This window comes from Lemur catta, chromosome 12, assembly GCF_020740605.2.
Source record: "Lemur catta isolate mLemCat1 chromosome 12, mLemCat1.pri, whole genome shotgun sequence".
In the NCBI taxonomy this organism is placed as follows: Eukaryota; Metazoa; Chordata; class Mammalia; order Primates; family Lemuridae; genus Lemur; species Lemur catta.
In genome coordinates, this window is record NC_059139.1 from 79,979,004 (window position 1) to 80,006,883 (window position 27,880).

At 35.8% G+C, this 27,880-nt stretch overlaps 1 protein-coding gene across 1 annotated transcript; it reads right to left on the reverse strand.

Annotated features, from left to right (window-relative positions):
- Positions 1–39: 39 nt before the first annotated feature.
- CCDC112 (coiled-coil domain containing 112) lies at positions 40–27,880 on the reverse strand. Its single transcript, XM_045565968.1, has 10 exons — positions 27,673–27,880; positions 16,853–16,974; positions 12,124–12,245; positions 9,509–9,598; positions 7,662–7,737; positions 6,878–7,268; positions 3,163–3,576; positions 1,629–1,724; positions 811–929; positions 40–598 (listed from the first exon to the last, which is right to left on the reverse strand). Exons 1-10 carry the CDS (start codon positions 27,787–27,789, stop codon positions 568–570), a joined length of 1,578 nt encoding a protein of 525 aa, XP_045421924.1. The 5' UTR covers positions 27,790–27,880; the 3' UTR covers positions 40–567.

Below are 27,880 nucleotides of genomic sequence, written 5' to 3' on the forward strand. Positions count from 1 at the left end.
TATCTTTTAAAAATATTCTCTATATAAAACAAAGCATGCTTCACAAATACAAAATATTTATTACACAAAAATTAATAACTGACAAACCACCAATTTGTTAAACTTAGAAAAGGTACTAACATTTCATAACTCTAAAAAAAAAAAACACTTTACATTTTTGTTACTCAAGCTAACTTAGCTCCAAGTTATAAAAGTTACAAAATTTTGGTTTAAAAAATGTCATTCTATGATTGTCCCAATTTATTTTGCTATGCCATGACAAAAACAAAAATCTTTGAAATGTTTGGAGTACTTAAATGGAATGTTTGTAACATAAACAAATTTAAATAACTTTTACATCAAAAACAGGCCAACATATACATGTTATATGCCCTCTTAGTAGAAACAGGAAATACTAATGACAAAGCCTCATGAAACTTAATACCTCTCAATTCAATCACAGACAATAATCAATCTGACTAGGCTAGTGGTATTGAAAGAACATGGTTAGTCACTTTCTCCTGGTATAACTGAATATGCTAACATTTTCATCAACTGAATAGCAACTTCATTATCTCATATTCTTCTTTATATTCCTTGTCTCCAGGTTGGAATAGCCCTAAAGAGAAAAAAGAGCAATTATAAATGTATAGAAAATTAAAAAAAGAAACCTATCTGATTAAATGTTAACTTAAAAATGATTTATAGATTTGCTTTATCAACTTATTACTATAAAATATAATATGCAAATAGAAATTATATAAAATATAGACATGCAGATATTAAATTATTATTAAGTGAACAGTTATTCTTTTTTTTTTTTTTTTTTACCTATGTGGGATATGTAGAAGTGGTCCAGAGCCTGTTGGTCCTATTTTTTTGGTTCGTTCTTCCCAAACTTTGGTAGGTTTGTAAAGCCTAGAGGGGTCTCTGCTAACATGGTTTTCAACCTGTAATAGAAGTAAAATAGTGTAATTTATATGAACTAAGTTTATACTAGTAAGCGAGAAATATCCTTACTAAAACAGTTTCAAAAAACATAGTTGATAGTAACTAAACAGTAATAAAACTGTTAATAAACCTCTTCAGTAAACTTCTAATTGGGCTCATATAGCTCAAATAAAATTTGGACTATATCAATCTATCCATAAACTATTATTTATTTTCTCTAGTTCTATTATTTTATTTCTGTTTTTCTATATCTATTATGAGAGAAATGTAATATGGCTAAATATGATAGTGATATAGCCAGATAATAAATTTAGGGTAAGTAACCACCAGTTAAGTTCTTTGCTTTATCCATGAGGGTCACCAACATCTTTAGTTCTGAGTATTACAGTGAGATTAAGCAATGCTCGAAGTCACTTTTAAAAGAGAGGTTCACATAGAAAGAATGAAAAGAGTAACAAATAGGAAGAGAAAGAAATCAGGGTAAAGAAAAAAGGGCTTATAATGTAAAATGGCAGAATTCAAACAATAGTTACTTAAATTATGCTTAGTTATGCTTTTTAATATGTAAATAAATATGAAATTTAAAGTAGATGTTATTAGAAATAAAGATATAAAGAAAATAGATTTTATGTCAGTGTCCTTACAAATCAAGGAATTAGGAAAATAACAATAAAAAAATTAATCTCAGTACAGAATACCTTTTCTTTTAATTTTGCCAGTCTTCTTTGTTTTTCTGCTTTTTCATCTTCCTTTGCCTGTCTGTCTAGAATTTTCAATTCAAGTTTATGTAAATCCTAAAAAAAAGGAAAAAAAACCCAACAAAAAAGAAAGTAAAATTAATTAAAATTTGTTTTAAACTTTGTTGTTTGCAAGTAAATTAAATTACCTTAATTATCAATACTCCTTCAATATTAACTCTTTCCAACCAAGGGTAAGAGCTTTATTTTCTCTGAATATAAAATGTTAACACATGCACATCCTTTCTGTATCAATTTCTTTCAGGTTATTTCTTATTTTACTTTAAAGTAAAATCTAAAACTCCTTTTCTTTTAATGGGTGAGTTAAGCCCATTTTCACTCATCAATACAGGTATGTCTGGTTTTAGATCTCTCTTACATTTTCTGTTTTATGGGTTTTCTTTTTTCTAAGTCCTTTATTATGTGGCCTGCTTATCTTTTGGGGGAGTGAGGAGGCATGGGCTATTTTTGTTATTTAGGAAGATTTTTATATATGGACTGAAAGAAATGAACTAAAATTTCCATTATTAATGTGTTTTTATCTATTATTTTTCTTTGTATCTCCCTTATTTTTTGCTTTACAAATGTTGCTGCTATATATTTGATGCATATGACAGTCATAACAGTTATATTCATAAAAATTATATATCATTTGTACCCTTTTTCATTTTAAAGTCCCCTTCCTTGTCTTGTTTAATGCTTTTTCGGCTGAATTCCACTTGTCTTTATTAGTATTTTTCTTGTATAAATTTGTTTAAAATCACCTATAATCCAACCACCTAGCAATAACCTTGATTCCTTTAAGTATACATCAAGTATCTACAATGCACCTGATCCTAGGGTACAGGGATGAAAAAAACACAAAACCTCTGTCCTCATGGAGCCTACATTATGGTGGAAAGATGAACAAATAAGCAAATCACCTATTGGGTAAAGCCAACCAGTTTGGCAGGAAAGACAATTGCAGGGAAGATAAGACACTCAGCCTTGCTGGTGGCTACTTTTCCATTTCCAGCCTCATCATCTGCTGGTTTCCATCTCCCCCCGATTATTGCCCTGAGAATACTGAAGTGGTTATAGGTTCCTCCACAAATCATACTGTCATACTCCTCCAAGCTGCTACTCATGCTATTCCTTCTGCTAGGAAGGATCTCCCCTTTCCTTCCCCTTTCTTGTCCTTCGAGACTCAAGTATTATCTTCTCTCTGACACTCAGGGCTGTGGTAAGCATCCCTCCCTGTATATCTTCCTCCTAAAGTACTCTGCCCGTTCCTCACCACAGCATTTACCACATTATACTGAAATCTCCTACATCCATGTATGTTTCCCACTAGACTATGACCTACTGGAAATTAGGGAGCATGGACTACCCATTTTGGTATACTAATACTAGGTGTAGGTACAACATGTAGGAAGCATTCAATTTTTGCTGAACTGAATCTAGAAGTAATACCTCCATGTTTAGCATTTAAAAATTAGGAAATAGATTTACTCACTCTTTCTTGAAACCTGGAAATTTCATCAGCAGCAGTTTTCCTTTTTTCTGCCTTTTCTGCCTTTTCCCTGATCTCCTTTTCAAGCCTCAAAAATTCTTCCTGTTCTTTCTTCTGCTGGGTATAACTTTCTAGTAATAATTTCAGTTTAAACTGGCGTTGGCGCTCTTTCTGCTGTTTTTTCTCTTTCTCTTCCTCTTCTTTTAACTGGGAAGCATATTTCATTGACATTTCTATACTTTTCTGTTTTTTCCAAGCTTCAACTGCCAATTTCTGTTTCTTTCTTTGTTCCTCTTTTTGCTTTTGGTTATTTTCTTGTTTAGTATGAAAAGTCATGGGTATATTGTCTGCCTTTTCCTTTACCTTGAAAATTTCCTCCTTTTGTTGCTGCTTTTTAGTTTTCCACTTCTGAATTGACTAAATGATTTACAAAAGAGAAAAAAATTTTTTAATAACCAAAAATATTTTAAAATACAACCTTAATTCTATCTTTCTGAAAAGAAAAAACCGATGGAGGATGCTGGATGCTTAGGTTTTTAAGTTTTGTTTTGTTTTTAACCAATGCAATTTTTTTCTACTTCTGTTTCTAAAAAGATTACTGTTATCTTTTAAAACTCTGAATAATGGGTTATTCTTTTGGCCTTTGTCTTCCTCTCTTAATCCCCAGGCTCACAAGGACTGCAACTCATGAAGCATTCTCCTCTTCACCTGCTTCTTTTGTCTTCAATGGGCAACACCCCTTTCCTCCAATCATTTCACTTCTGCTTCCAAATTCTCTTTCTAGGTTTAGAATGCTCTCCAAGTGATCTTTATTTGGTCAAATATCAGAAGAGGAATTGAAAGTGGGGTGGTTAAGAAACACAGCTGTGAAACCTATTTGAGAACAAACCTTGGCTTTGCTGTTTACTAGGTAAGAGTACATGGCAAACTTCTCTGGAGGAGTCACCAAACTTCTCTGTCCTCATTTTGTTCATTTATAAAGTGGTAGGCAGTACTTCTTGCACAGGGTTGTTGTGAAGATTCAATGAGTTAATGCCTGGCACATAGTGCTCCATAAGTATAATAAAATAAAATAAAAAATAGCTCAATAGCATTATTATGGGTATGTAAAAAGCATTTAAAATTCTAGCAGCCTTCTCTATGCCACATAGGACATGTTAACTGAATTACTTTCCCCCCAAGTCAGGAAACCATTTCCTTATTCCTTATGGTGTAGCATTCTTTCATTTAATATATCCTTATGGTATGTGCACATACTGTATACAAGGCAATGTGACAAGAACAACAGATGATTAAAACAATACCAAATGCCATCTAGTACAGTGCTATTCAAAGTACTAGTCCACAAAAATATCAGGAATTTATGTCAAAATGTAAAATCAATGCACTGCTTCCTTCAATGAGAAAATTTTCTATGGAAAAAAGTCAACTGAGCTAAACTGTGCTTACTGGACAGTTAATTCTGATGCAATATCATCTTATTCCATTGTAGACAACTAACAGTTTGCAAACCAATATCCAGTCTATGGACCAAGTCTGAGTAGCACTGATCAAGGTGACATATAACATGGACAAGCCACAGCACATCGTAAAAAAAGGTATAGACAAAGTGGCAGTAAAATCCTGAGGGGGACTACTTATGTTTGGGTGGGCAAGAAGGAGGCAACATCTGATCTGGGCAGATTTTGATAAGCTAAAGTAGAGGGGAAAAGAAAGAATGTAGGTTGCAGAAAGTGAGAACAAGATAAACAAGGGCACTCAGGCCAGAAAGTCCAGGGCATGTCTGAAAATGATAAGTATCTTCATTTACACAAAACATGGGATATATTAAAGGAATTGGAGATAAAAATGGTAAATTTCCTATTCAACAACTTAAACTCAGTAGATTTAAAACTAAATTACTGATGTTAATATTTTCCCCAAACTTCCCTCTCCTCTAGTGTGTCCTACTTCAGTAAATTGCACCTCCACTTTCAAACCACTTCTACCTCACCCCTATATCCAATCAATCATCAAATATCAGGAAATAGAGTAGCTGGGAAGATGAGTAAGCTATTATAGAATCTGTGTTTACTTTTATTACAAGAAGCACCGTGTCAGTTCTTTTTCCCTAGAGAAGTGGTTATCAAACTTCAGCTTGTAACAGAATAACCTACAGGACTCTTACAGCACAGATTGGCGCACCCAGCTCCCAGAGATCTAATTAGGTTTGGTGTTGGGGCCTAAGTTCTAACAAGGTCTCAGGTGATACTGAGTTTGCTGGTCTAGGGACCGCTTTGAGAACCCCATGCTTTCAGTATCCTGAGAAAGGAGCCCAAATAATTCGTAATAGCTTGTTATTTTGAGTCTTTAAAAATTAGTTATGTTTCAACAATTTTTCTCAAAGCTCCAAAAGTCAATCTCCCTACATTTAACTTATTTCAGAGAAGTGAAAACAATGAAGACAATAACAAACCCAGCCGCCCCCTCTGAAACTTCAGATTAAACATGGAATCAATCTTTAATGCTCCTTAGGTATCTCATCTCTTGAATAGGCAAGGCTTTCTTGTTAAAAAAAGAAAGTTAAAGTCACAGCTGAAGTCTACAAAAAAAAAAAAATGACTCAGACTTAGTATCTAAAACCATGGTTTTCAACTAGGGGCGATTTTTGCCCCCCAGGGGATATCTGGCAATGTCTGGTGACATTTTTCATAATCATAATGAAGAAGGTGTTATGAGCATATAGTGACTAGAGACCAGGGATGCTGCTAACCACCCATGAATGCATAGAACAGCCCCTCACAACAAAGAATTATCCAGTCTCAAGTGTTAATAGTGCCAAGGCTGAGAAATCCTGACCTAACCAAAGCCAGAATAATATTTTTGTGAAAGTGGACCTTTTTAGGCACTTACTACAATCAAGGGTTATTGTGTTTCTCAGGGGTAATCAAAATTTTGAGTCTTTACAATAAGCAATGAGCCTGAAGTTCAAAAATCTCAAGGAAACTTTTAATAGTCAAAGCATTTTTTTCTACTGCCTCTTCATTTTCTACTCAAAATAAGGTATCCTTTGCCACCAAGATGACTTTTTTCAAAAGTCTGAGTGGATCTGGATTACCCTTATTTCTGCGAAGTGGACACGGAGGATTCTGCTGACAATCATAAGTTTTCTGACCCACTGTGTAATTTGTTGGGGTAGAAATGTTTGGCCTTGAGGAAGCCCAACTGCAGTTCCATTTGTTGGGTAAATTTAATTAACTTCTCAATGCCTCAATTTCATCTTCTACAAAATAGAGGGAAAAAAAAAAAACTACAAATAGGCCAGGTGCGGTGGCTCACACGTGTAATCCTACCTAGAACCTTGGAGTGATCACTTGAGGCCAGCAGTTTGAGACCAGACTGAGCAACATAGTGAGACTTCATCTCTACAAAAAATTAGAAATTAGCCAAGTGTGGTGGCGAGCACTTGCAGTCCTAGCTACTAAGGAAGCTGAGGTAGGAAGATCGCTTGAGCCCAGGAATTTGAGGTTGCAGTGAGCTATAACAATGCCACTGCACTCCAGCCCAAACAATGGAACGAGACCCTGTCTCCAAAAAAAAAAAAAAAAGCCCACAAAAAACTATAAACACACTTCATGGAATTTGGGTTTGTTGTGAAGTTAATAATACATGTTAAGAGTTTAGTACAGTGCCTAGAACATAGAAATACACATGTAATAGCTATTATAATTATTGTTACCTCTTTTTTTCTTTCTTCTAGAGCCAGAAATTTTTGATACCATTTCTCATGCTGGTGAACTTCATCTTGTGTTCTTCCAGGAAGGTGTTCTAGAACTTCTTCCATAAATGTTGGCTTCCCTTTATGTTTGTTTCTCACCTTGACAAAGTTCTGGTGATCATAATCATCCCAGCCCCCTTGTCGCCCTCCTGTTTGCTGAAGGAATTTTTCAAAATCTAATATTTCTTCTGGAAGGGTACTTGGTGCTACTTTGTCTACAGGTACTTTGCTTGAGATTGCTCTGAACGCTTTCTCTGTTTCTGAATTACCCAAAGCCCAGGAGTCAATTTTTCTTGATATGGCACTCAGCTCATTATTAGTTGTTTTCTCTTCTTTAATAAGCTCTTCGTATCTAAAATTTAAAAAATAAAGTTTAAATAAGAAGATAGCAACCAATCCATACTAATTCTTCATTTTCCCTCAAGGTTAATTATACCTGATTCTTCACATCATCTTCTCCACTTAACATTATTAGCATTTTATAAATCCTAAAAGAGTTTCCTCAGAGATAAAAAACAATCTTTCAAATTCTTATTTGGGATTTTATAGTATCTAAATATGAATAAAAATTCACTTTAAACCTGAAAAGCCATCTAAACCCTAAAACAAAAGAAAAGAGGTATTATATTGTTTTTATGCAAGACTCATTAACTACATAACAATAAAATGCTTTGTGTACAACCAAGCAAAGAATTATTAAAAAATAAAAGTCGATAATTTTATTTAAAATGAGTTTAAAACATACATCAACCTCTGCTCTTCTTTAAAAGTGTTAATTGCATTTTCAATTTCTTCCATCATTTCTCTGAGTTTCTCAACAACTGTAAAAAAAAAATAATCCATGGAAAAATTATTTTATGTCATATTTCAGCATAACTAAGAGTTAAATATTAAGAAAAAAAGTGGACTATTCCCCTAATTTTAAAACATTTCTTAGCCCTAACAAATAAGTATACTCAAAAGTGAATTATTATAATTTTTTTCTGATTATAGATTTTTTCCTATGCACCCATATCATTAAGTATTATTAATATTATTTTTTACAGAAAAGTTTCACACTAAACATACTGTTTTGTGACTTGCAGCTTTTATTTAACAAAATGTGGTAAAAAAAAAAAAAATGTGGTTAACCTTCCATAGCTATAATATAGCACTACACCTCATTCTTTTTATGCCTACATATGGTATTTCATTGTCTAAATCTGCCCTAATCCATTTTAATTAATTCTGTAATAATTGATGAGCCTTAGATATGCACAATAATGTAGTAAATATTCTTGCATACATATTTTAATATGCTCAAACAAGTATTTTAGAGAATAATTTATAAAACGTGAAGTGCTAAATAAAAAAGTATGCCCACCTTACAAAATGCTGTACTGTCATATTATACTTAAAAGAGGCTCTACCAACTTACAGTTCCTGAGAGTGCCCCCTTCCCACGTACTGTTAACTATTTCCAAAATGAGAGGCAAATATTTATTACCATCAATTTGATGTTTTTGTGATCATTAATAATGTTGAGCACTTTTTATATGTGTTTCATATTTCTTTTGCTACAATGTATACCTTATGATCTTTGCCCATTTTTCTATTATTTATTTTTGTTGCTCTAATTTGTAGGCACTCTTATATTATTATGGATTTTACACTTTAAAATTACATATACCTTGCTATTATGTACATTCCTAAGTTGTCTTTCAACTTAGCTTGTGGTTTTTAAGTTTTTTTAAAAGTAGTCAAATATGTCCACTTTTTCCCTTATGGTTTCTGATATTTATCATTCTTATAGGATATAATATTGTTATAAAATATAAACCCATATTCTCTTCTACTATTTTTATGGTTTTATTTATTAATTTTATGAACAGTTATAATATTCATATGTACCATTTTTAGTACTATGTTAGAAGCACTGCACAAGTGCTATATTATGTACATTGTTTCACTTCATCTCCTCAACAACTCTATGAAATATGTCCTATGATTATCACCATTTTAGAGCTGAGGAAACAAAAGCTTGAGAGATCAAGTAACTTGCCTAAAATTGCATAACTAACAAGTGACAGATAAAGTGTTTGACTCATCTGTCTGAATCCTAAGTCCATATGTTTTCAGCACTTTATTGCTTTGATCCTTCAGGAATGAATGTTGGTGTAAGCAAGGAGGTAGGGATATAATTTAGGTCTTTTTCCCCCACCAAAAACAGTATTTTCTCCAAATCAGTTTAACCATTCTCTATGTATTAGAATTGCTTCTAAAAGGTAATTATTTCAAAAAGCAAATGATAGGAAAAACACTGGACTAGGAATCAGGAAATAAGTCTTTTTTTCTCCTTAATTAGCTGAATCTGAACCTTTCTGTACACAGATTCCCCATTCCATAAATAGTACTAGTATCTGTTCTGCCTACCTTATAATTTGCAAGGATTTGATAGCACTTTAAAGGTTAAAAAAACCCAATATGAATGCTAGATATTACAGTTCTCCAATGTATCCTTATTAAGCCCTATCCAATACAGTAGGGTTTAGCTCTATTAATGTCACGTAGAAAACATTATTACATAAGACTGTAACATTTAAATTTACTTACAGTCAGGTGTGGGCCTCACATCTTTTAACTGATGCTGAAGTTTCTTTACATTGTTATGTATTTTGGCCAATTGTTGCTGGATTTTTGCTCCTATAAGGAAGAAGTATGTACTTTTAAAATAATTCTGTGACAAATGTGGTTACAATTCAGAATTCTACACATAGGACTGATCACAATCACTTAGCAAAAGACCACCAAGAACAACAAAATGAACAAAAGATGGTTATTTATGTCAAAACAATACTTTAAGTACCCTTGCTCTAGTTAAAGCATCTCTCAATTTCCTCCAGTATTTAAAAGCACAATGGGTTAAATCTTACTATAACCTGTGCCAAGGAAATGTCTGTTTTTTTCATGTAGAGAATGAGTTATTCGACATTGTTTTAAATGCATGGATTAGCAGTTTAAGCCTAGTCTGTTTTGGTCTTTATCAGTGTTTCTTTTCTTTTTAATTTGTTATAATTTATGGAAATAGAATTTTATCTTCATTGTGGGAATACTAAAACTAACTATTTAATTCTATAAATACTGAAAAACTTCCCATTGACTACATCTAACCACATCCTCTAAGACAGGGTCAAGTGATACCCTCTGGTAACATCATCAGGTCCCATTCAATGGTATCTATGCCACAGGATGCCAAGCTCAACCAAAGGACCAGCCTGGAGTGAAATGTTAGTCCCACAATAAAAGCCTGAAAAACAGATGAGAGTCTCAAAGGCATTTTTAGATGGTCTTTATCAGCAGCAGAAAGATAAGATTCTTCTTTCATATTGTTTTCTGATGTAATAATCTTACTTTAATATTTGTTTAACTTATTAGGCTGATATAAATATTCATACATATATTCATATAATAGTATTATTATTTTATAATCTTTGAGTATTTTATGCACCCTTCTCTCTTTTGGTTTTGCAACTTTTCCACAAATGAGTGTGAAGCACCACAGGCTTGGTCCAAAAGTCCTTAAAAGTAATTATTTTTTTAAAAAAAAGTTTACCTACAGGCTTGCAGCCAGTGCTAATACCCAAAATAAACCTCTAAATATGTATATGTGACTTTGGCTTATTCTGTTTTTTTAAAAATTAAAATTCAAGAGTTTCATAGAAGTAGAAACTTTATTCAATTTATTTTATAGCATCTTGCTGGCTGTTGAAACTTTAGGTCAAAAAACTTCTCTAGTAAAGCTAAGAAATTAGCAAAGTTTTTTGTTGTTTTATTTTTGCTTTAGTTTGATCAGCTACAGCAATATCACTACAGAGTAAATAATCTTTTTATTTTATTTATTCACTTAGAACAAACACTCTGTATAGACAAACCATTTAAGTACATTATGACATAAATGCAGGCTAAAATTGAGGCATGATATCTGAGGTAATGAATAGGTTGTTTATTACTTCTGAGCTGTAATATATAAAGCATATATCTTTATGCTAAGATAATGCATTCCTTCCTCTCCTAGATAAGGCATAAAGTTTATTAAAGAAAGGTAAAACTGGAGAACAAAGGGCAATAAAAAGGTAAAAATAAAGTTCCCTTAATAAAGGGAAAATCAAGTGACCTAAAAAAAATAAGATACTTTACTTAATTGCATGACTGAGAGAATGATCAGCCTCCCAGCTGTCTGCAAAAGAACTGAGGGAAATTGAGAAATATTACATCAGGGATGTTTAGATTTTTCTATGAATCAAAGAGAAGAAAGAACTGCAAATCTGGTATTCATATTAGGATCTGCTGTTATTCCAATAGAAGAGGGAAAACGACGACTTTAAAAAAAAAAGTGTAACCTTATATTCTGAAAGAAAAAAATTATTAGGAATTTCTTTTAATTGGTGATAAGGGAGTACCAAAAGCAGTATAACCTCTACATAAGAAGTCTTAATATTTTATAAATCTTAGTTAATAACCATTATTTTTCCTTTAAGTAATGCTAAGTAGCTTTTTCATTATAAGAAGGATTTTACAGCATAGAGAATCTGACTCTATAATGAAACAAAGTATTCTCATAGAATTCACTAAGGTTAACATTTAGTATACACTGTTGACACTAATTAGTATTCATAACAAACTAAACATGTTCACTGTACAATCTATAAAGCATTTTCTTATATATTATCTCATCAGATGCACAGTACAGCTCTCCTGAGGTAGAAATAGTAGGTTTCAAAGTGCAGACAAGGAAACTCAGGTTTAAGCAATTATGTGACTTGATTGCTTCATACAACTACTAAGTACACGCTCTGAATCTACGGATGCTTACTGAGTGCAGGGCTCAGTCAACAATGCCAGAGTGATGAGCTAAGATCAGATTGCCCAGAAGTCAATGTGCTTTTATTTTAAGAAATTTTAATAGCATTTACTGGTTTGTCAACCGAAAAACCAAAACCCTTTCTTACTAAATTGGAGGAAATATAAATAGAAAACAATCTGGTTAGGGTGACTAAATAGTGATCTGAAGAATAAACACATGTCCCTAAAAGACAAATTTATTACCAACTAAAATACCTTAATACAGTATCTATTAATAACACAGTAAATACACAAAGACAAAGCACAGGGCAAAACTACAACTTATATCACTCAACAGTATTTAGTTCATCATGAACTCCACTTACTTTCTGTTTTCCTGCTGTTAATCAATTTATTTTCCAATTCTTCCAGCATACTATGCTCCATTCTGAAGTCACCTTTTTGGTTGTAGAAATGACTGTGTTTATCTTTTTCTATGTTAATAACTCTTCAGGAAAAGAAACAGATAGTATAAATATAATTTAAATATGTTTCTAATTGTTTAAAATATGAAGACACTCATAATAAGTATATTTATATTTGGATTAATTCACCTAAGAAATAAAATTACTTAGATTAAGAAGGCTAAGGAGTCAAAATATTAGTCAAAATAGTAGTTAGAAAAGAGTTAAGTTCAACTAAAATCAACTATAATTTGAACTATTATTTTAATTATAAAATGTTAATTTAAGAAAATGCGGATATGCACTTGCTTTGAAAATGTGTAAGTCTTTTGCTATCAATTCCAACTCAGTCTCACTGGAGGCTGAAATGGCCATCAGTGCTGATGACTGCTCTCAGTAGTAGATACCGTTCACTTCGTAACCTCAGTCAAGATGTTCAACCCCTCCTGGTGTGAACCTCCTCATCACTAAAATATGAAAAATAACAGCTCTCCACCACCTAAGGGCTGTTATTAACATCAAATGAGATAATATATGAGATGAATCTTTGCACAGTACAACTGTGCTATGGAAATGCAAATTACTGTTATTAATAAAACTAAAACTTTGAAAAGCAAACTAGCTACAAAGACAGGAAATTTAGTATATTTAAGAGATATTGTCTACATTTACTTCAAAGCTTCTTTCATCTCAACTTTGCTCCTTGGATTTAGTCCATCCACCAGTAAGGAGTTCTAAGTTTTAGTTTAAGTCCTTGGCTAAAACAAAAGAAAACAAAATACTATTAAGGAACTTTTTTGGTTAGGCAAAGGAATTAATTTTCTCAGCCCTCCTTTTCCTTCTCCCAGAAGGTGGAAATTAATATGAATACTTCTCCATTAATACTGGATTTAATGAGTGGAGGAGTGTCTCTGGCCATTAACTTAATTTCATACAACCAGAAGGGCAACTATCTAAGGCAGAGTTTCCCAATCCTTTTCACTTTGTCACACATAGAGAAAAATTTGGTATCTATAAGGCACATTGGGGTAAACAGATGAGACTGCCTCAGGCACTACCTGGCTGCCTCAAAAGCTGAGGAGCTCATATTTTAGTATGTGTGTTTAGGAAGCTGTGTTGTTTGTGAAAGGAAGTGAGGGGTAAAATGAAATGTCAAATAGATTTCAGCCTTCTTGGCAACTCTAATGGATTGGGGGTGATTCCTGGGGTCCTGTGCTGAGAACTGGGAAGCCCATTTAGGCTCTGGTCAGGGTAGGGGAAATTACAATGATCAAATCAAACGTTTGCATGGACACAGAATAAGCTATGACAGTAAGCTATGAGTCACTATTCCCAGATTAAAAATATTAACCTATAAAGACATTCAAAATGTACTAATGGAAACAAATTGCCAAATGTATCAAAAGATGCTCAACTTCACTCAGAACAGAAGAAATGCAAATTAAAATTATACCACAGTAACATTGTACACCTATCAGATTGACAAAAAAAATAAGTTTAAATAACATATGCTGTTGATAAAACTGTGAGGAAACAGGTCATCTCATACATTGTTGGTGGAATTGTAAATTGTCTATGGAGGGAAATTTAGCAGTATTTATCACGTTTGCAAACTCATGTACCTTTGGCCCAGCATTTTCTTCTAGGAATTCATCCTAAAGATATACTCACACATGTTCAAAATAATGTGGACCTATGTGAATACTGCAATTAATCACAGCAATGTTTGTTATAACAAAAGATTGAATGTAACCTAAATATCCATCAATTTGGGGCAGGTTAAATAAATCATGTTAAATTCATACACTAGAATACAATGCAGTGGTACTGGGTTCTGTGTACTGATAGGGAAAGATCCCTGAAATAACTCTCTTTTGATGACAAAGTTTTGTATGAAAATGTTACACATATCCAAAAGTAGAGAATGAGAAATTGATCCCTTTCATATACTCTCATATGTTATGCCCCTCATATCACCCTGATTCGATTTTGGCTGTTGTTTCATGTATTCATCTATCTTTTCTTTGCTTTGCTTTAGTATTTTAAAGTAAATCCACCACAGTATGCAATTTCACCCCAACATACTTCCATGTACATCTCTAGAGATTACAGATATTTGACTTACATAACTACAATGCCACTAATCATGCTGACAAAATCAACAATTCCTTGGTATCTAAGATATACTCTTAAATTAAAAAAAAAAGATGCAAAGCAGGGTGTACAGTGTGCTACCATTTATGCAAAAAAGGAAAATATGAATACGTATTTCTATTTCCTTATAAACACACAAGATATCTGTGGAAGGACACATAAGAAACTAAGAGTGGCTGGGGTCAGGAGTGAAACAGACTTTCTACTGGGTACCAGTTGACATGTTTTGATTTGCGAACCATGTGAATATATTACCTGCCCTAAAAATGATATTATAAATTTTACAAATTGTGTTCTTTCCTTTGTGTTTAATGAGAATTGCTGGATACACTCTTCCAATGTCTTTTTTTTTTTTTTTTTTTTTGAGACAGAGTCTCTCTCACTCTCTCACCCAAGCTAGAGTGCAATGGTATGATCACAGCTCACTGAAGTCTCAAACTCCTGGGCTCAAGTGGTTCTCCCCCTGCTCAGCCTTCTAAGTAGGCAGGACTATAGGCACATGCTACCATCCCCTGCTAATTTAAAAATTTTTTGTAAAGACAGTGTCTTGCTATTTTGCCCAGGCTGGTCTTGAACTCCTCGCTCAAGTGATCCTTCTACCTCAGCCTCCCAAAGTGATAGAATTACAGCCATGAGCCACTACACCCAGCCCCAGTGGGTTTTTCTAATATTCTTTCAGTGAATTTTTCCAGTGCCTAACAAAGAAAAGCCTAATCAGAATTGTAAAACAAACACATTGGTTTGCTGTATGTATGGACAGTAACCATTTGGTGGACATTACCCTATCTAGAAAGAAACATAAACTAGAATCCCTAAATCTAGAGTCTAATTCTATCTAGAGTAATGCATTTTGGAAATTAAAACAAAATTGTGTTTTCTCACATTCTAAATATTAAAGATGTAAGTATTAGCAATTTCAAGTATATAATACATTATTATTAACTATAGTCACCATGCTGTACATTAGGTCTTGAGAACTTACCCATCTTATAATTTGTTAACTTGTACTTTTTGACCAACATTTCCTCATTATTCCCACCCCCACCACATTACCCCAAGACTTCTGGTAACCATCTTTCTACTCTGTATTTCTGAGTTACATTGCACAGTGAGATCACGCTGTGTCTATCTTTCTGTGTCTGGCTTATTTTACTTGGCATAATGAAAATACTTTAGTAAGAGAGTTTACCTTAAGCATGCTCACCACACACATACAAGGTAACTGTGTGAGGTGACGGATATGCTAATTAGCTTGATTGTGGTAATCATTTCACAATGTGTATATAGATCCAAACATCACATTGTATACTTTAAACATATATAATTTTTATTTGCTAATCATTCCTCAATAAAGCTGGGAAAAAAGATATAAATATTATCCATATGCAGTGAGAATTCAATCTCCAAAAGCTACAATATGGTATGACTTTTCAAAATTCAAACAGTACACGTTTTTATTGGTAGAATTTCTAAACAGAGAACTGTCAGTAATTCTGGTCCAGAGACCATTCCTTACAATAGGCTCCTTTTCTCTTGAGTTCTCTGGCAAATTGATTCTTCGTAAGTTCAACAAGTGTTTTTATAAAGCTCTCAACTGTGGGCTAGAGTGGGGTGCTTTGAGTTTTAATTCTTTTTATCATTCCTCATTTATCATATCATAGGGCTGCAGACAACATTGAACATTCCATAAATATCACTTGTTGTTTAAAGAAAAAAATTCATATACACTAAAAACTTAAAATAAATGGAAAGTTCTCAATTAGCCTCAACATAATGTGCAAAATGGATCTGAGAAGGGCAAAAACCAAGGAGCCATTTCAAAAAAAAATCTCAAGAGTACAGCCTTTTCATTAAAACTATTTGCTGCTTTCCTCAGTGAGATCATATCTACGTACTCAAACAGGCTTAATGAAGAGCAGCACTGGTTAATAAAAAGAACAATGGCTTTCACAGTGGTTAGAGGCAGCCTAAGATCCCTAAATCAACCATTTACTAATCATATAACCTATGGAAAGATATTTATCCTCTATGATCCTCAACACCCTCATTTGTAAAATAGGAATAATAACAATTTAAATACATATGCACATCATTTGTAAAGCACTTTCATACATATATAATAAAAAAACAAAAAACTATTCACTTACTCAAAAACATATACCAAATACTGAACTATATACAGTTGTAAAATGAAAATGTACTCAATCTGTTTTTGATACACAAAATCCAAAGAAATAGCTGATTTGTTTCCCTTGAAATACACAGATTCAAAATGGTAAAAATAAAATTGAAATAACTCTACTCATAATTAACTTTATATTAAATAGCTTATTATCAACCATCCATTTCACATCTCCCACATTTTTCTTGTTATATTTGACAGGCTAGTGACTAGAATTTCGTAACTTGATATGGTAGAGTGGAATGGAATTAATTTTGCATTGTCTATTATATAATGATTAGCAATGTTATTTGAAAACAATATTCTTATACTTACTGATTTTTCAATTTTTCTGCTGTGCGTATGAATTCTGCTTTCTTAGTTCGATTAACTTTCTGCTTCCAATTTTGAAGGTGAAAAGAACGAATTCCACCTGAAGTACTAAAACAGCCATCATTCTGCATAGAGAGCAAAAAAGAATTTATCATCAATAATGATAAATAAACAGATGAATATGGAATTTTTTTTAGAGAGATAAAATGTCAATACTGGAGTTTCTTGGAAGATAATTTTGGGGCCAATCTTATTTCATTTTTAAAAGCACATTTTTGAAAGAAAGACAATCTATCTTAAAATGTTAAACTAAGTAAGAAATGTTAAATGTCCAGGGATTATCTACAAAATAATCTAATTCATTCAGTTGGTCATCTAACAAATATGTGTTGAACACTCTGATGTGACAGGAGCTGCATTAGATACCGGGGAAACAATGATGACCCACAATGATATGTCCCCTGCCTTAAAGTCTAGTGAGGGAAAACAGATTTAAAGAGAAGTAGACAAGCAATACAACAAACAAAAACTCTATCAACTGCAGTAAGTGCTATTAAGGAAATAAACAATGCTGCTGAGATGGAGAAAGTGGGTCAAAGGTTTGCTTTTTCAGTTAGAATGGCCCCAGAAGGTTTACTTGGAGGAATGACTTTAAGAAAGAATGGAGAGCAGGCCATGACAGAAGCAGTAGGGAAGGCTGTTCCAGGCAGAGGGACCAGGCTATGCGAAAGCCGGAGGGCAGGAAAGACTTTGGCTAGTTCAAGCAGAGAAAGGGCAACTGTGAGGTGACATTAGTAAAGGTGGGGAGCTTGGTAGGAGATGAAAGTAGAGAGAGAGGTGTGCCAGATCACACAGACATTTTAGGTCATCTAGAGAGCATCTGGATTTTACTGAAGGGTTTTGAGCAAGACAATGCCATGACACATTTAATTGTTTAAGAAAAATTTTCTGGCTGTGTTTTGGAGAATAAATTGGTGGGAGGGGTGGGTATAGGGTACGGTAAGACAGGAGGATCAGTGAAGTAGCTGGTACAGCAATACAGGCAAAAAATGATCGTGTCCAGGACTACAACGATGATGGGAATTAAAAGTAAGAAGATCATGTTTTAAGTTGAGATATAATTCACATACCATAAAATGTATCTGTTTAAAGTATACAACTCAGTAGTTTTTAGTATATTCACAAAGTCGTGCAACCATCACCACTATCTAGTTCCAGAATATTTTCACCCTATCAAAAGGAAACTTTGTACCCATTAGCAGTCACTCTCCATCTGCCCTCCTCCCAGCTCCTGGCAACCATTAACCTATTTATTTTCTGACTCTATGGATTTGCCTATTCTGGAGAATTCATAAAAATAGGCTCTCACAATATATGGCCTTTTCTGTCTGGCTTCTTTCACTTAGCATAATGTTTTCAAGATTCATCTATGCTGTACTGTGAATCTATACTTCAATCCATTTTATGGCTGAATACTACTCCACTATATGGATCTACCACATTTTGTTTATCCACTCATCAGTCATCAGCTGAAGGACAACTGAGGTATTTCCACTCTTTGGCCAATATGCATAATAGTATAATATTATACTATGAACATTTATGTACAGGTTTTAGTGTGCATGTATTTTCAATTCTCTTAGGTATATATTTAGCAGTGGAATTTCTAGATCATAAGGTAACTCTATTTTTTTACTTCACCATTTTAAAAACTGAGTTGCCCCTTTATTCTTGAGTTAGAAGCATTCTTTATGTATTCTGGATACAAGTCCCTTATCACTGTGGTCCCCAACTCCTGGGCTGCGGACCAGTACTAGTCTGTGGCTTGTTAGGGATGGGCCACAGAGCTCCACTGCCAACTCCACCCCCCGATCCCCACTTGGGAAATATTGTCTTCCATGAAAATTAGGAAAGGGGGGGGGGGCGGCACACAGCAGGGAGTGGTGGAGCGAGAGTGAAGCTTCATCTGTATTTACAGCCGCTCCCCATCACTCACATCACTACCAGAGCTCTACTCCCACCCACTTCAGTGGAAAAACTGTCTTCCATGAAACCACTCCCTGGTGCCAAAAAGGTTGGGGACTGCTGCCTTATCAAATATATGATTGGCAAATATTTTCCCCCATTCTCTGAGTTGCCTTTTCACTTTCTTGATAATGTCTTTCAAGCACTTAACTTTTTAAAGAACTGCCAAACTGTTTTCTACAGTGGCTGCACTATTTTGCATTTATACAAGGTACGGAGGGTCCAATTTCTCCACACCCTCATCAATACTTGTTATTATCTATTTTTTATTATAGCTATCTTAACGGGTGTGAAGTGGTATCTCACAGTGGTTTGCATTAGTCCATAATGACTAATGAAGTTGAGCATCTTTTCATGTGTTTATTGGCCACTTCTTTTCAGGCATGTCTATTTAACTCCTTTCTAATTTTTAAAATTGGGTTGTCTTTTTATTGTTAAATTATTAAAGGTTATTAATATATGTTAAAGAGTTTTTATGGGAGGCCATTGTTTCGGACTATGCTCCTGAACTAGGCCTCAACAGACATGCCAATCAAAACAGAGTCACATGATAAGTAACACATAATCAAACTGAAACATTAAGAGGTAGGTTCCCAAACAGACCAATTTATCCTGAAAATAGGAGATTGACAGCAACTAATCAGAAAGGGCCCAATCACAGACAGCATAACCAATCACTTTTTTCTATTGTTCTGTTTCTTTGTTCCTATCTTACAAAATCCATTGTTCTGCCATGCCCTGTGGGAGCTGTTATTCTATTTTATAGAATGGGATGCTGACCCAATTCATGAATCACATATAAAAGCCAATTAGTTCTTTAAATTTGGTATAATTTTGTTTTTTAATGTATATTTTCAATGTAAGATCCTTTTCAATATATGATTTCCAGGCCAGGCATGGTGGCTCATGCCTGTAATCCTAGCACTTTGGAGGCTGAGGAGTGAGGATCACTTACTTGTGGCCAGGAGTTCGACACTAGCCTGGACAACAGAGAGAGACCCTGTCTCTACCCCCCCAAGGAACAAAAACAACAACAATAAAAAAACAACAACAAAAAACAGCTGGGCATGGTGGCATGTGCCTGTAGTCCCAGCTACTACTTGGGAGGCTAAGGCAGGAGAATCACCTGAGCTCAAGAGTTCAATGCTACAATGAGGTATTATTGTACCACTCCAGCCTTGGCAACAGAGCGATACACTGCCTAAAAAAAAAAAAAAAAAATGCATATCTATGATTTGCAAATATTTTTGCCCATTCTCTGACTTGTCTTTTCACTGTCTTGATAAAGTTCTTTGAAATATATAAGTTTTTAATTTTGATGGAGTCCAATTTATGTATTTGATCTTTGGTTGCTTGTGCTATAGGTGTCATATAGAAGAACCCAACCTGGTCAAAGGTTATGAAGACTCAAGCCTAATTTTTATCCCAAGACTTTTATATCTTATATTTAGGTTTCTGATCCACATTAATTTTTATATATGGTGTGAGGTAGGAGATCAACTTCTACATGTGGATATCCAATTGTCCCAACACCATTTGTTGAAAAGAGTACTTTATCCTTGTTGAGTTGTCTTGGTAACCTTGTTGAAAATCAATTGCCCGTAAGTGTAGGTTATTTCTTGACTCTTATTGATCTATATGTCTATCTTTATGCCAATACCACAGCGTTTGATTACTGTACCTTTGATGTAAGTTTTTTTGTTTGGTTTTTGAGACAGGGTCTTGCTCTGCAGCCGAGGCTAGAGTGCAGTGACATGATTAGAGCTCACTGTAACCTCAAACTCCTGGGCGCAAGTGATCCTCCTGCCTCAGCCGCCTGAGTAGATAGGACTACAGCTATACCATGTCTGACTAATTTTTCTTTTTTTGCAGAGATGGGACTTGCTATGTTGCCCGGGTTGGTCTTGAACTCTTGGGCTCAAGCAATCCTCCTGCCACAGCCTCCCAAAGTGCTGGGATCACAGGTGTGAACCACCACACCTGGCCGGAAGTAAGTTTTGAAACTAAAAAGTGTGAGCCCTCCAAGTTTGTTCTTTTTCAAGACTATTTTAGTTATTTTGGGTATGTTGCAGTGTCCACATGAATTTTAGAATCTGCTTGTAAATTTCTGCAAAAAAAAAAAAAAGTCAGCTGAAATTTTTATAGAGATAGTACTGAAACTGTCAATCAGTTTTGGGGAATAGTGCCATCTTAACAAAATTAAAATTTCAAATTCATAAACATGAAATATCCATTTATGTACATCTCCTTTAATTTCTTTCAATAATGTTTTGAAGTTTTTAGAGTATAATTTTGTTCTTTTGTAAAAATTCATTCCTATGTATTTTATTCTTTGTGATACTATTGTAAATGGAATTATTTCCTTAATTTCATTCTTGAATAGTTCATTGCTAGTATACAGAAATACAATTGATGTTTGCATACTGATCTTGTATGCTATAACCTTGATGAACTTATTTATTAGTTCTATTAATAACAGTTTTTTATGGATTCTTTGGGATTTTTTATAAATAAGATAATGTCCATGTCATCTGTGAATAAAGATCATTTTACTTCTCCTTTTCCAATATGGATGCTTTTTATTTGCTTTCTTGCCTAACTTCCCTGACTAGAACTTCCAGTGAATAAACTGGCAAGAGTGGACAATCTTGTCTTATTCCTGATGTTATGGGGAAAGCTTTCCATCTTTCATCATTAAGTATTATGTTAGTTGAAATTGTTTCACAGATGCCTTTACCAGGTTGAGGAAGTTCCCTTCTTTTGCTAATTTTTTGACTGTTTTTATCATGAAAGGGTGTTGGATTTTGTCAACTGTTTTTTCTGCTTCTCCTAAGATGACCATGTGGTTTTTGTCCTTGATTCTATTAATACATTATATATTGAACCAACTTTTCATGTCTGCAATAAATCCCAACTGATCATGTGTATAATCCTTTTCATATGTTGATAGATTTACTTTGCTAATATTTTGTTGTGGATTTTTTGTATCTGTATTCACAATAGATACTAGTCTGTATTTTTCTTTCTTGTGAATGTTTTTATACAATTTTGGTATCAGGGTAATAAAGGCCTTAGAGAATAAGAAATATTCTAATGAGAAACATTCCCTCCTCCTCTATTTTCTGAAAAATGTTACAAACAAAAAATTACATTTATGCTGGCCATTAGATTTACCTATACATTTACCTTTACCAGTACTCCTTATTCATATTATTCTTCATGTGGATTTACTCTCTAGTGTCTTTTTATTTCAGCTTGAAGGGCTTCCTTTAATATTGGTTATAGGGCAGTTTTGCTGGTGATGAATTCTTTGTTTTTTGTTTATCTCAGAATGTCTTAAATTCTCCTTCATTCTTAAAGGATAATTTTGCTGGACAAAGAATTATTGGCTAGCAGTCCTTTTCTTTTGGCATTTGACTATGTCATCCCCCTGCCTTTTGGTGTCCATGGTTTCTGATAGAAAATCAGCTGCTTAATCTTACTAGGAATCCCTATATGTAATTAATCACCTCTCTAGTGGCACTTTCAAGATTTTCTTTTTGTCTATGCCTTTTGATCATTTCATTATGATGTGTCTAGATATGAAGTTGAGTTTATTCTACTTAGAGTTTATTGAGCTCCAAAACTGTGAAGATTACTGTTTCTCATCAAATGTGGAAAGTTTTCTGCCATTATTCCTTCAATCGTTTTGTCCTTTTCACCCCTTTGTCTCTCTTTTCCTTAACGGACTCTCATTATGTATATGTTAATATGCTTAACGATGTCCACAGATCTCTGAGGCTTTGTTCATTTTTCTTCTTTTTTTTTTTTTTTTCCTGTTCTTCACTCTGGATGTTCTGAATTGACCTATCTTTAAGTTTGCTAATTTTTTCTTCTACCAGCTCAAATCTGATATTGAGTCCCGGCTAATAAAGTTTTTATGTGAGTTCTTATATTTTAACTCCAGAATTCCTATATGATTCTTTTTATATTTTTGTCTCTTTATCAATATTTTCTATTTGGTGAGATATCATTCTCATATTTGCTCTTAGTTCCTTAGAAATGGGTTTCCTTTAATTCTTTGAACATATTTAAAATAACTTTTAAAGTCTATGTCTAGTATGTCCAATATCTAGTCTTCCTCAGAGAGAGTGTCTTTTTACTGCTCTTTCCCCCCTGTGTGAACCATACTATGTTTCTTTGCATGTCTCATAATTTTTTTTTGTTAAAACCTGACCATTTAAAATAATATAATGTGGCAACTCTGAAAATAAGATTCTCTCTACTCCCCAGAATTTGTTTTGCTGCTGTTTATTATTGTTGCTGTTTGTTTAGTTAGCTTAGTTGGGTTGGCTTGGTTGTCGGCTAATAATTGGTCAGAGGTTTCCTTACATGCTTAAACCAGTAAGTTTCCTAACCTTTGCTACCTTTAGGAAAGGGGATCTGTGCATGCTAAGGCACACCTCCAACACTCAGGCAGGTAGTTTACAATTCTACCTTAGCTCTTTCTTTTTACCTGCACAGAGTTTCAAAGTCAGCCAAAGATGAGGGCATAAGGGCGTCTCAGGTCGTTCCTAGTATTTCCTATTGCTGTAGACAAATTAGTTTACCATGAAATTAGTGGCTTAAACAACATAAATTTATTCTCTTATAGTTCTGGAGGTCAAGTCTAAAATCAAGGTGTAAACTTGTAGGACATTATGCCAAGTGAAATAAGCCAGGCATAGAAATACAAATACCAAGTGATCTCACTCATACTGTATGTGGAATTAACTAGAGAGTACAACGATGGTTACCAGAAGGTGGATGGAAGGGAAGGAATGGGCAGTTGCTGGTCAAAGCATACCAAGTTTCAGGCAGACAGGAAGAGTAAGTTTTGAGATCTATTGCACAGCACGTAGATTACAATCAATAATAATGTATTGTATATTTCAAAATAACTGAATTTAAAATGTCTCACCACAAAAAATAAGTGAGGTGATGGATAAGTTAATTAGCTTGATTTAAACATTCCACATTGTATACATATATCAAAACATTACACTGTATCTCATAAATGCATATAATTATGATTTATCAATTAAAAATAATATTAATTAAAAAATAAATAAAATCAAGGTGTTACCAGGGCTGCATTCCTTCTGGAGGCATCAGGGGAGAATCCACTTCCTTATCTTTTTTCAGCTTCTGGAGGCCCCACCTTTATTCCTTGGCTCGTGGTCCCTTCCTCACATCACCCCATCCTCTAGCTTCCATCATCACATGTCCTACTACTGATTCTGATCTTCTTGCCTCCCTCTTATAAGGACCTTTGTGATTATACTGGGTCCACGCAGATAAGCCAGGATAATCTCCCTAAGATCCTTAATTTAATCATATCTGCAAAGTCCCTTTCACTGTGCTAAGTTACATATTCACAGGTGCTGGGGATTAGGCAGTAAATATCCTTGGGAAACCATATTCAGCCTTCCACACCTGGACATACACACAGCTCTATGCATGTGCATGACCTTCTAGAGGAAAACCATGTTGAGTGATCAGTCAGAGAAGGAATGTAGTTATTACTGAAGGGCTACTCCAGGCAGCCAAGTCCACAATTCAGGTCATCAGACAGAAGGTCATTAGAAATTAAACAGAAAACACAGCCCTATCCTGGTACAATACCAGCATTACACTGGTATGATGCTCGTAGAGATACTTCAGAAAAGTCATAATTCAACAACTAAAATAATCAAGACAACAGTAGCTGGGAATAAGAGGGAAATGGCAACCGGGCCCGGTGGCTCACGCCTGTAATCCTAGCACTCTGGGAGGCCGAGGCGGGTGGATTGCTTGAGGTCAGGAGTTCGAGACCAGCCTGAGCAAGAGCGAGACCCTGTCTCTACTAAAAATAGAAAGAAATTATCTGGCCAACTAAAATACATATATAGAAAAAATTAGCTGGGCATGGTGGCGCATGCCTGTAGTCCCAGCTACTGGGGAGGCTGAGGCAGTAGGATCGCTTGAGCCCAGGAGTTTGAGGTTGCTGTGAGCTAGGCTGACACCACGGCACTCACTCTAGCCCGGGCAACACAGCGAGACTCTGTCTCAAAAAAAAAAAAAAAAAAGAGGGAAATGGCATTTAAGAGGAGGGTAAAGAGATTTGTGGTCATCAGTCTTAAAGGGCAATAGCTAAGAGGGATTATGAACAAATAATATACCAATATTAAAAAGTGGAAGAGATACCAGAGATCTCTCTCTCATGCACACAGAGGATAAGGCCATGTGAGGACATAGTGAGAATGTGGCTGTCTACAAATCAGGAAGGGAGGCCTCACCAGAAACCAACACTAACAGCACCTTGATCTTGGACTTCCAGCCTCTAGAACTATGAGAAAATAAATACATTTCTGTTGTTTTAACCACCCAATCTGTGGCATTTTGTTATGGAAGCCCTAGATGACAGAAATTTTAGATATTTTGGTGGACATTTCTAATTGTCATCAAGAAAATTAATCTCTTCTCAAGAAAACATAAGTTGGTTTCAGTATTAAGAATTAATAAGAATATTCATTCATTTAGTCATATGACAAATATTCAAGTTTGGTGTTAGGCTGTAGTATTTGTATGTATAAGTGTATGTGGTATGTCAGGGGAATTACAAAGATGGATAACACGTAAACTCCTCAAAATTATCACAATATAGCAGATGGTGATCCTAATTTTTTTTTTAAGCCCAAACACATTTCAGGAATTCTACCTCACTACTGTTGTGATTTTCAGCTATTTCCTGCCTTCTCTACTAAAGTGGTGAGTTGGTATAAAGCAGTGTTTCTCAATTTCAGCACTACTGACATTTTGAACTGGATAATTCTTTGCTGTGGAGGGCTGTCCTCTGGTCTTTACCTATGAGATGCTAGCAGCATCTCACCCTGGCCCCATGCCACTGTAGCAACCAAGAAATGTCTCCAGACGTTGCTAAATGTTCTCTAGGGCAGTGGTCCCCAGCCTTTTTGGCACCAAGGACCGGTTTCATGGAAGACAATTTTTCCACAGACTGGGGGTTGGGGAGCGGTTTTGGGATGATTCAAGCACATTACATTTATTGCGCAGTCAAACCTCTCTGCTAATGGTAATCTGTATTTGCAGCTGCTCCCCAGTGCTAGCATCACTGCCTCAGCTCCACCTCAGATCATCAGCATTAGATTCGCATAAGGAGGGTGCAACCTAGATCCCTCGCGTGTGCAGTTTACAGTAGGGTTTGTGCTCCTATGAGAATGTAATGCTGCTGCCGATCTGACAGGAGGTGGAGCTTATGTAGTGATGCAAGCGATGGGGAGTGGCTGTAAACACAGACAAAGCTTGGCTCTCAACTCACCTCCTGCTATGCCTCTCCACTCACCTCCTGCTGTACCGCCCAGTTTCTAACAGGCCGTGGACTGGTACCAGGTCACAGACAGGGAGTTGGGGACCATAGGTCTAGGGGACTGACATTATGTTTCAAACAGCTCCAGAGGTGATTCTGATCCAAACCCTGGAAGGGCAAAAACCACCTCTGAGAATCACCACAGTGGAGTGATAAAGGGGTAGACCAATAACAATTTTAGGCAACGTGTAAGAAATGCAAGTCAGGCGGTAAACACGGCTATAAGAATTTAGGGAACAAATCAGTCTGAACTAGAGTAAGCCAGTAAGGTTTCATGGAGAAAGCCAACAAGATGGCTAAACAACTGGGGTCACACATTTTTTAAATATGGTGCTTAAAAAAATATTTTATATATTACGTATTTTTATACATTTTATATTTTTTCCTGAGATACTTGGCCAGAGTTAGCATAATAAAGAGAATTACAGAAGATGTGAGAGAAAACCTGCCTGAGCTGTTATTTCCTTAACTGTAAAGACACTATGTTCCCTTAGGGGAGGAAAAAGAGCCTGTACCCAGCTCACACCTGCCTTCCTTCGGGTTTGGACTGACCCGCAAATACTCAGAGACGCTACTATGTTGCAGGCATTACACAACAGGCACAGTTCTTGCTGCTAGGAATACAATACTGGATAAAACTTACCCAAATTTCTGCCCTCATGAAACTTACATTCTCATGGGGTGGAGGATGAGAAGAGAAGGACAATTAAAAAAATACAAATAAAATATGTAATGTATCATATGGTAATGAGTGCTATGGGGAAAAATAAAATCAGAAAAGGAGTCTAGGGGTGCTGGGTAGCCGGATTCCGTTTAGGGAGATGACAGAAAGTCTCACTGAGCTGAGGCATTTGAACAAAGATATCTGGTCCTCACCGCGGAGAAGGGGGTCCTAAGCCGATCTGTGGAAACACCTCTGCCTCGTACCATCCCATATTTTATTGCTCCTGTGTTCCCAGAGCCGGTACAATAACGGAGATGCCACCAATGACTGAGCACCGAGTCTTCTCTCCAACCACGCACTGCGCCGGGCGCTCCCCGGACCCGGTCGCGGCTCGGGAAGGTGCGCGTCAATAGTCCCAATTTTTAGAGAAGAAATGGAGTCGCGGGGAGGATATACTCCTATCACACGGCTAGGAAGAGGCAGAGCCAGGATTTCCACGCAGGTCTTCCTCGACTCCAAACCCACATGGAGGTGGTTCTGTAAAAGCTCTCAAACGCACGAGCCAACAAAGAGCAACGCCCGGCGCCGCCAGGCCGCGGGCAAAGGGAGGTTGACACGGCGCCTCCCGCCCCCGGGCGGCGCCGCCGGGAACACCTGTTCAGCGGGGCCGGACCCGTCCCGCCTTCGGGGCCTGCACCCCCGCGGCCCCACGCCCACCGCCACAGCGGCTCCCGGCCCTCCTCGATTTACCTGTTGCGACGCCGGCGTAGCTCCCACGCCCGTCCCGGTGGCCGCGCCCGCCCCCGCCACAGCCCCGGCTACCGCGGTGGCTGCCGCCGCCACCACGACCGTCGTCAGGGCGGCCATGTTTCCTCGCCTCGCCGCCCCAGCCGCGGCGCCCACCCGGGCCTGGGGCTCGCGCCCGGCTCGCTTGCGCCTCCGCAGACCGCTCCCCGAG

Excerpts from the sequence above, each read along its gene's own strand:
- CCDC112 (XM_045565968.1), bottom strand. The coding sequence starts at position 27,789 with ATGGCCGCCCTGACGACGGTCGTGGTGGCGGCGGCAGCCACCGCGGTA. Across the intron at positions 12,246-16,852 it reads GCAGAAAAATTGAAAAATCA|AGTTATTAACATAGAAAAAG; the intron begins GTAAGTATAAGA and ends CTTTTCCTGAAG. Across the intron at positions 9,599-12,123 it reads TAACAGCAGGAAAACAGAAA|GAGCAAAAATCCAGCAACAA; the intron begins GTAAGTGGAGTT and ends TCTTCCTTATAG.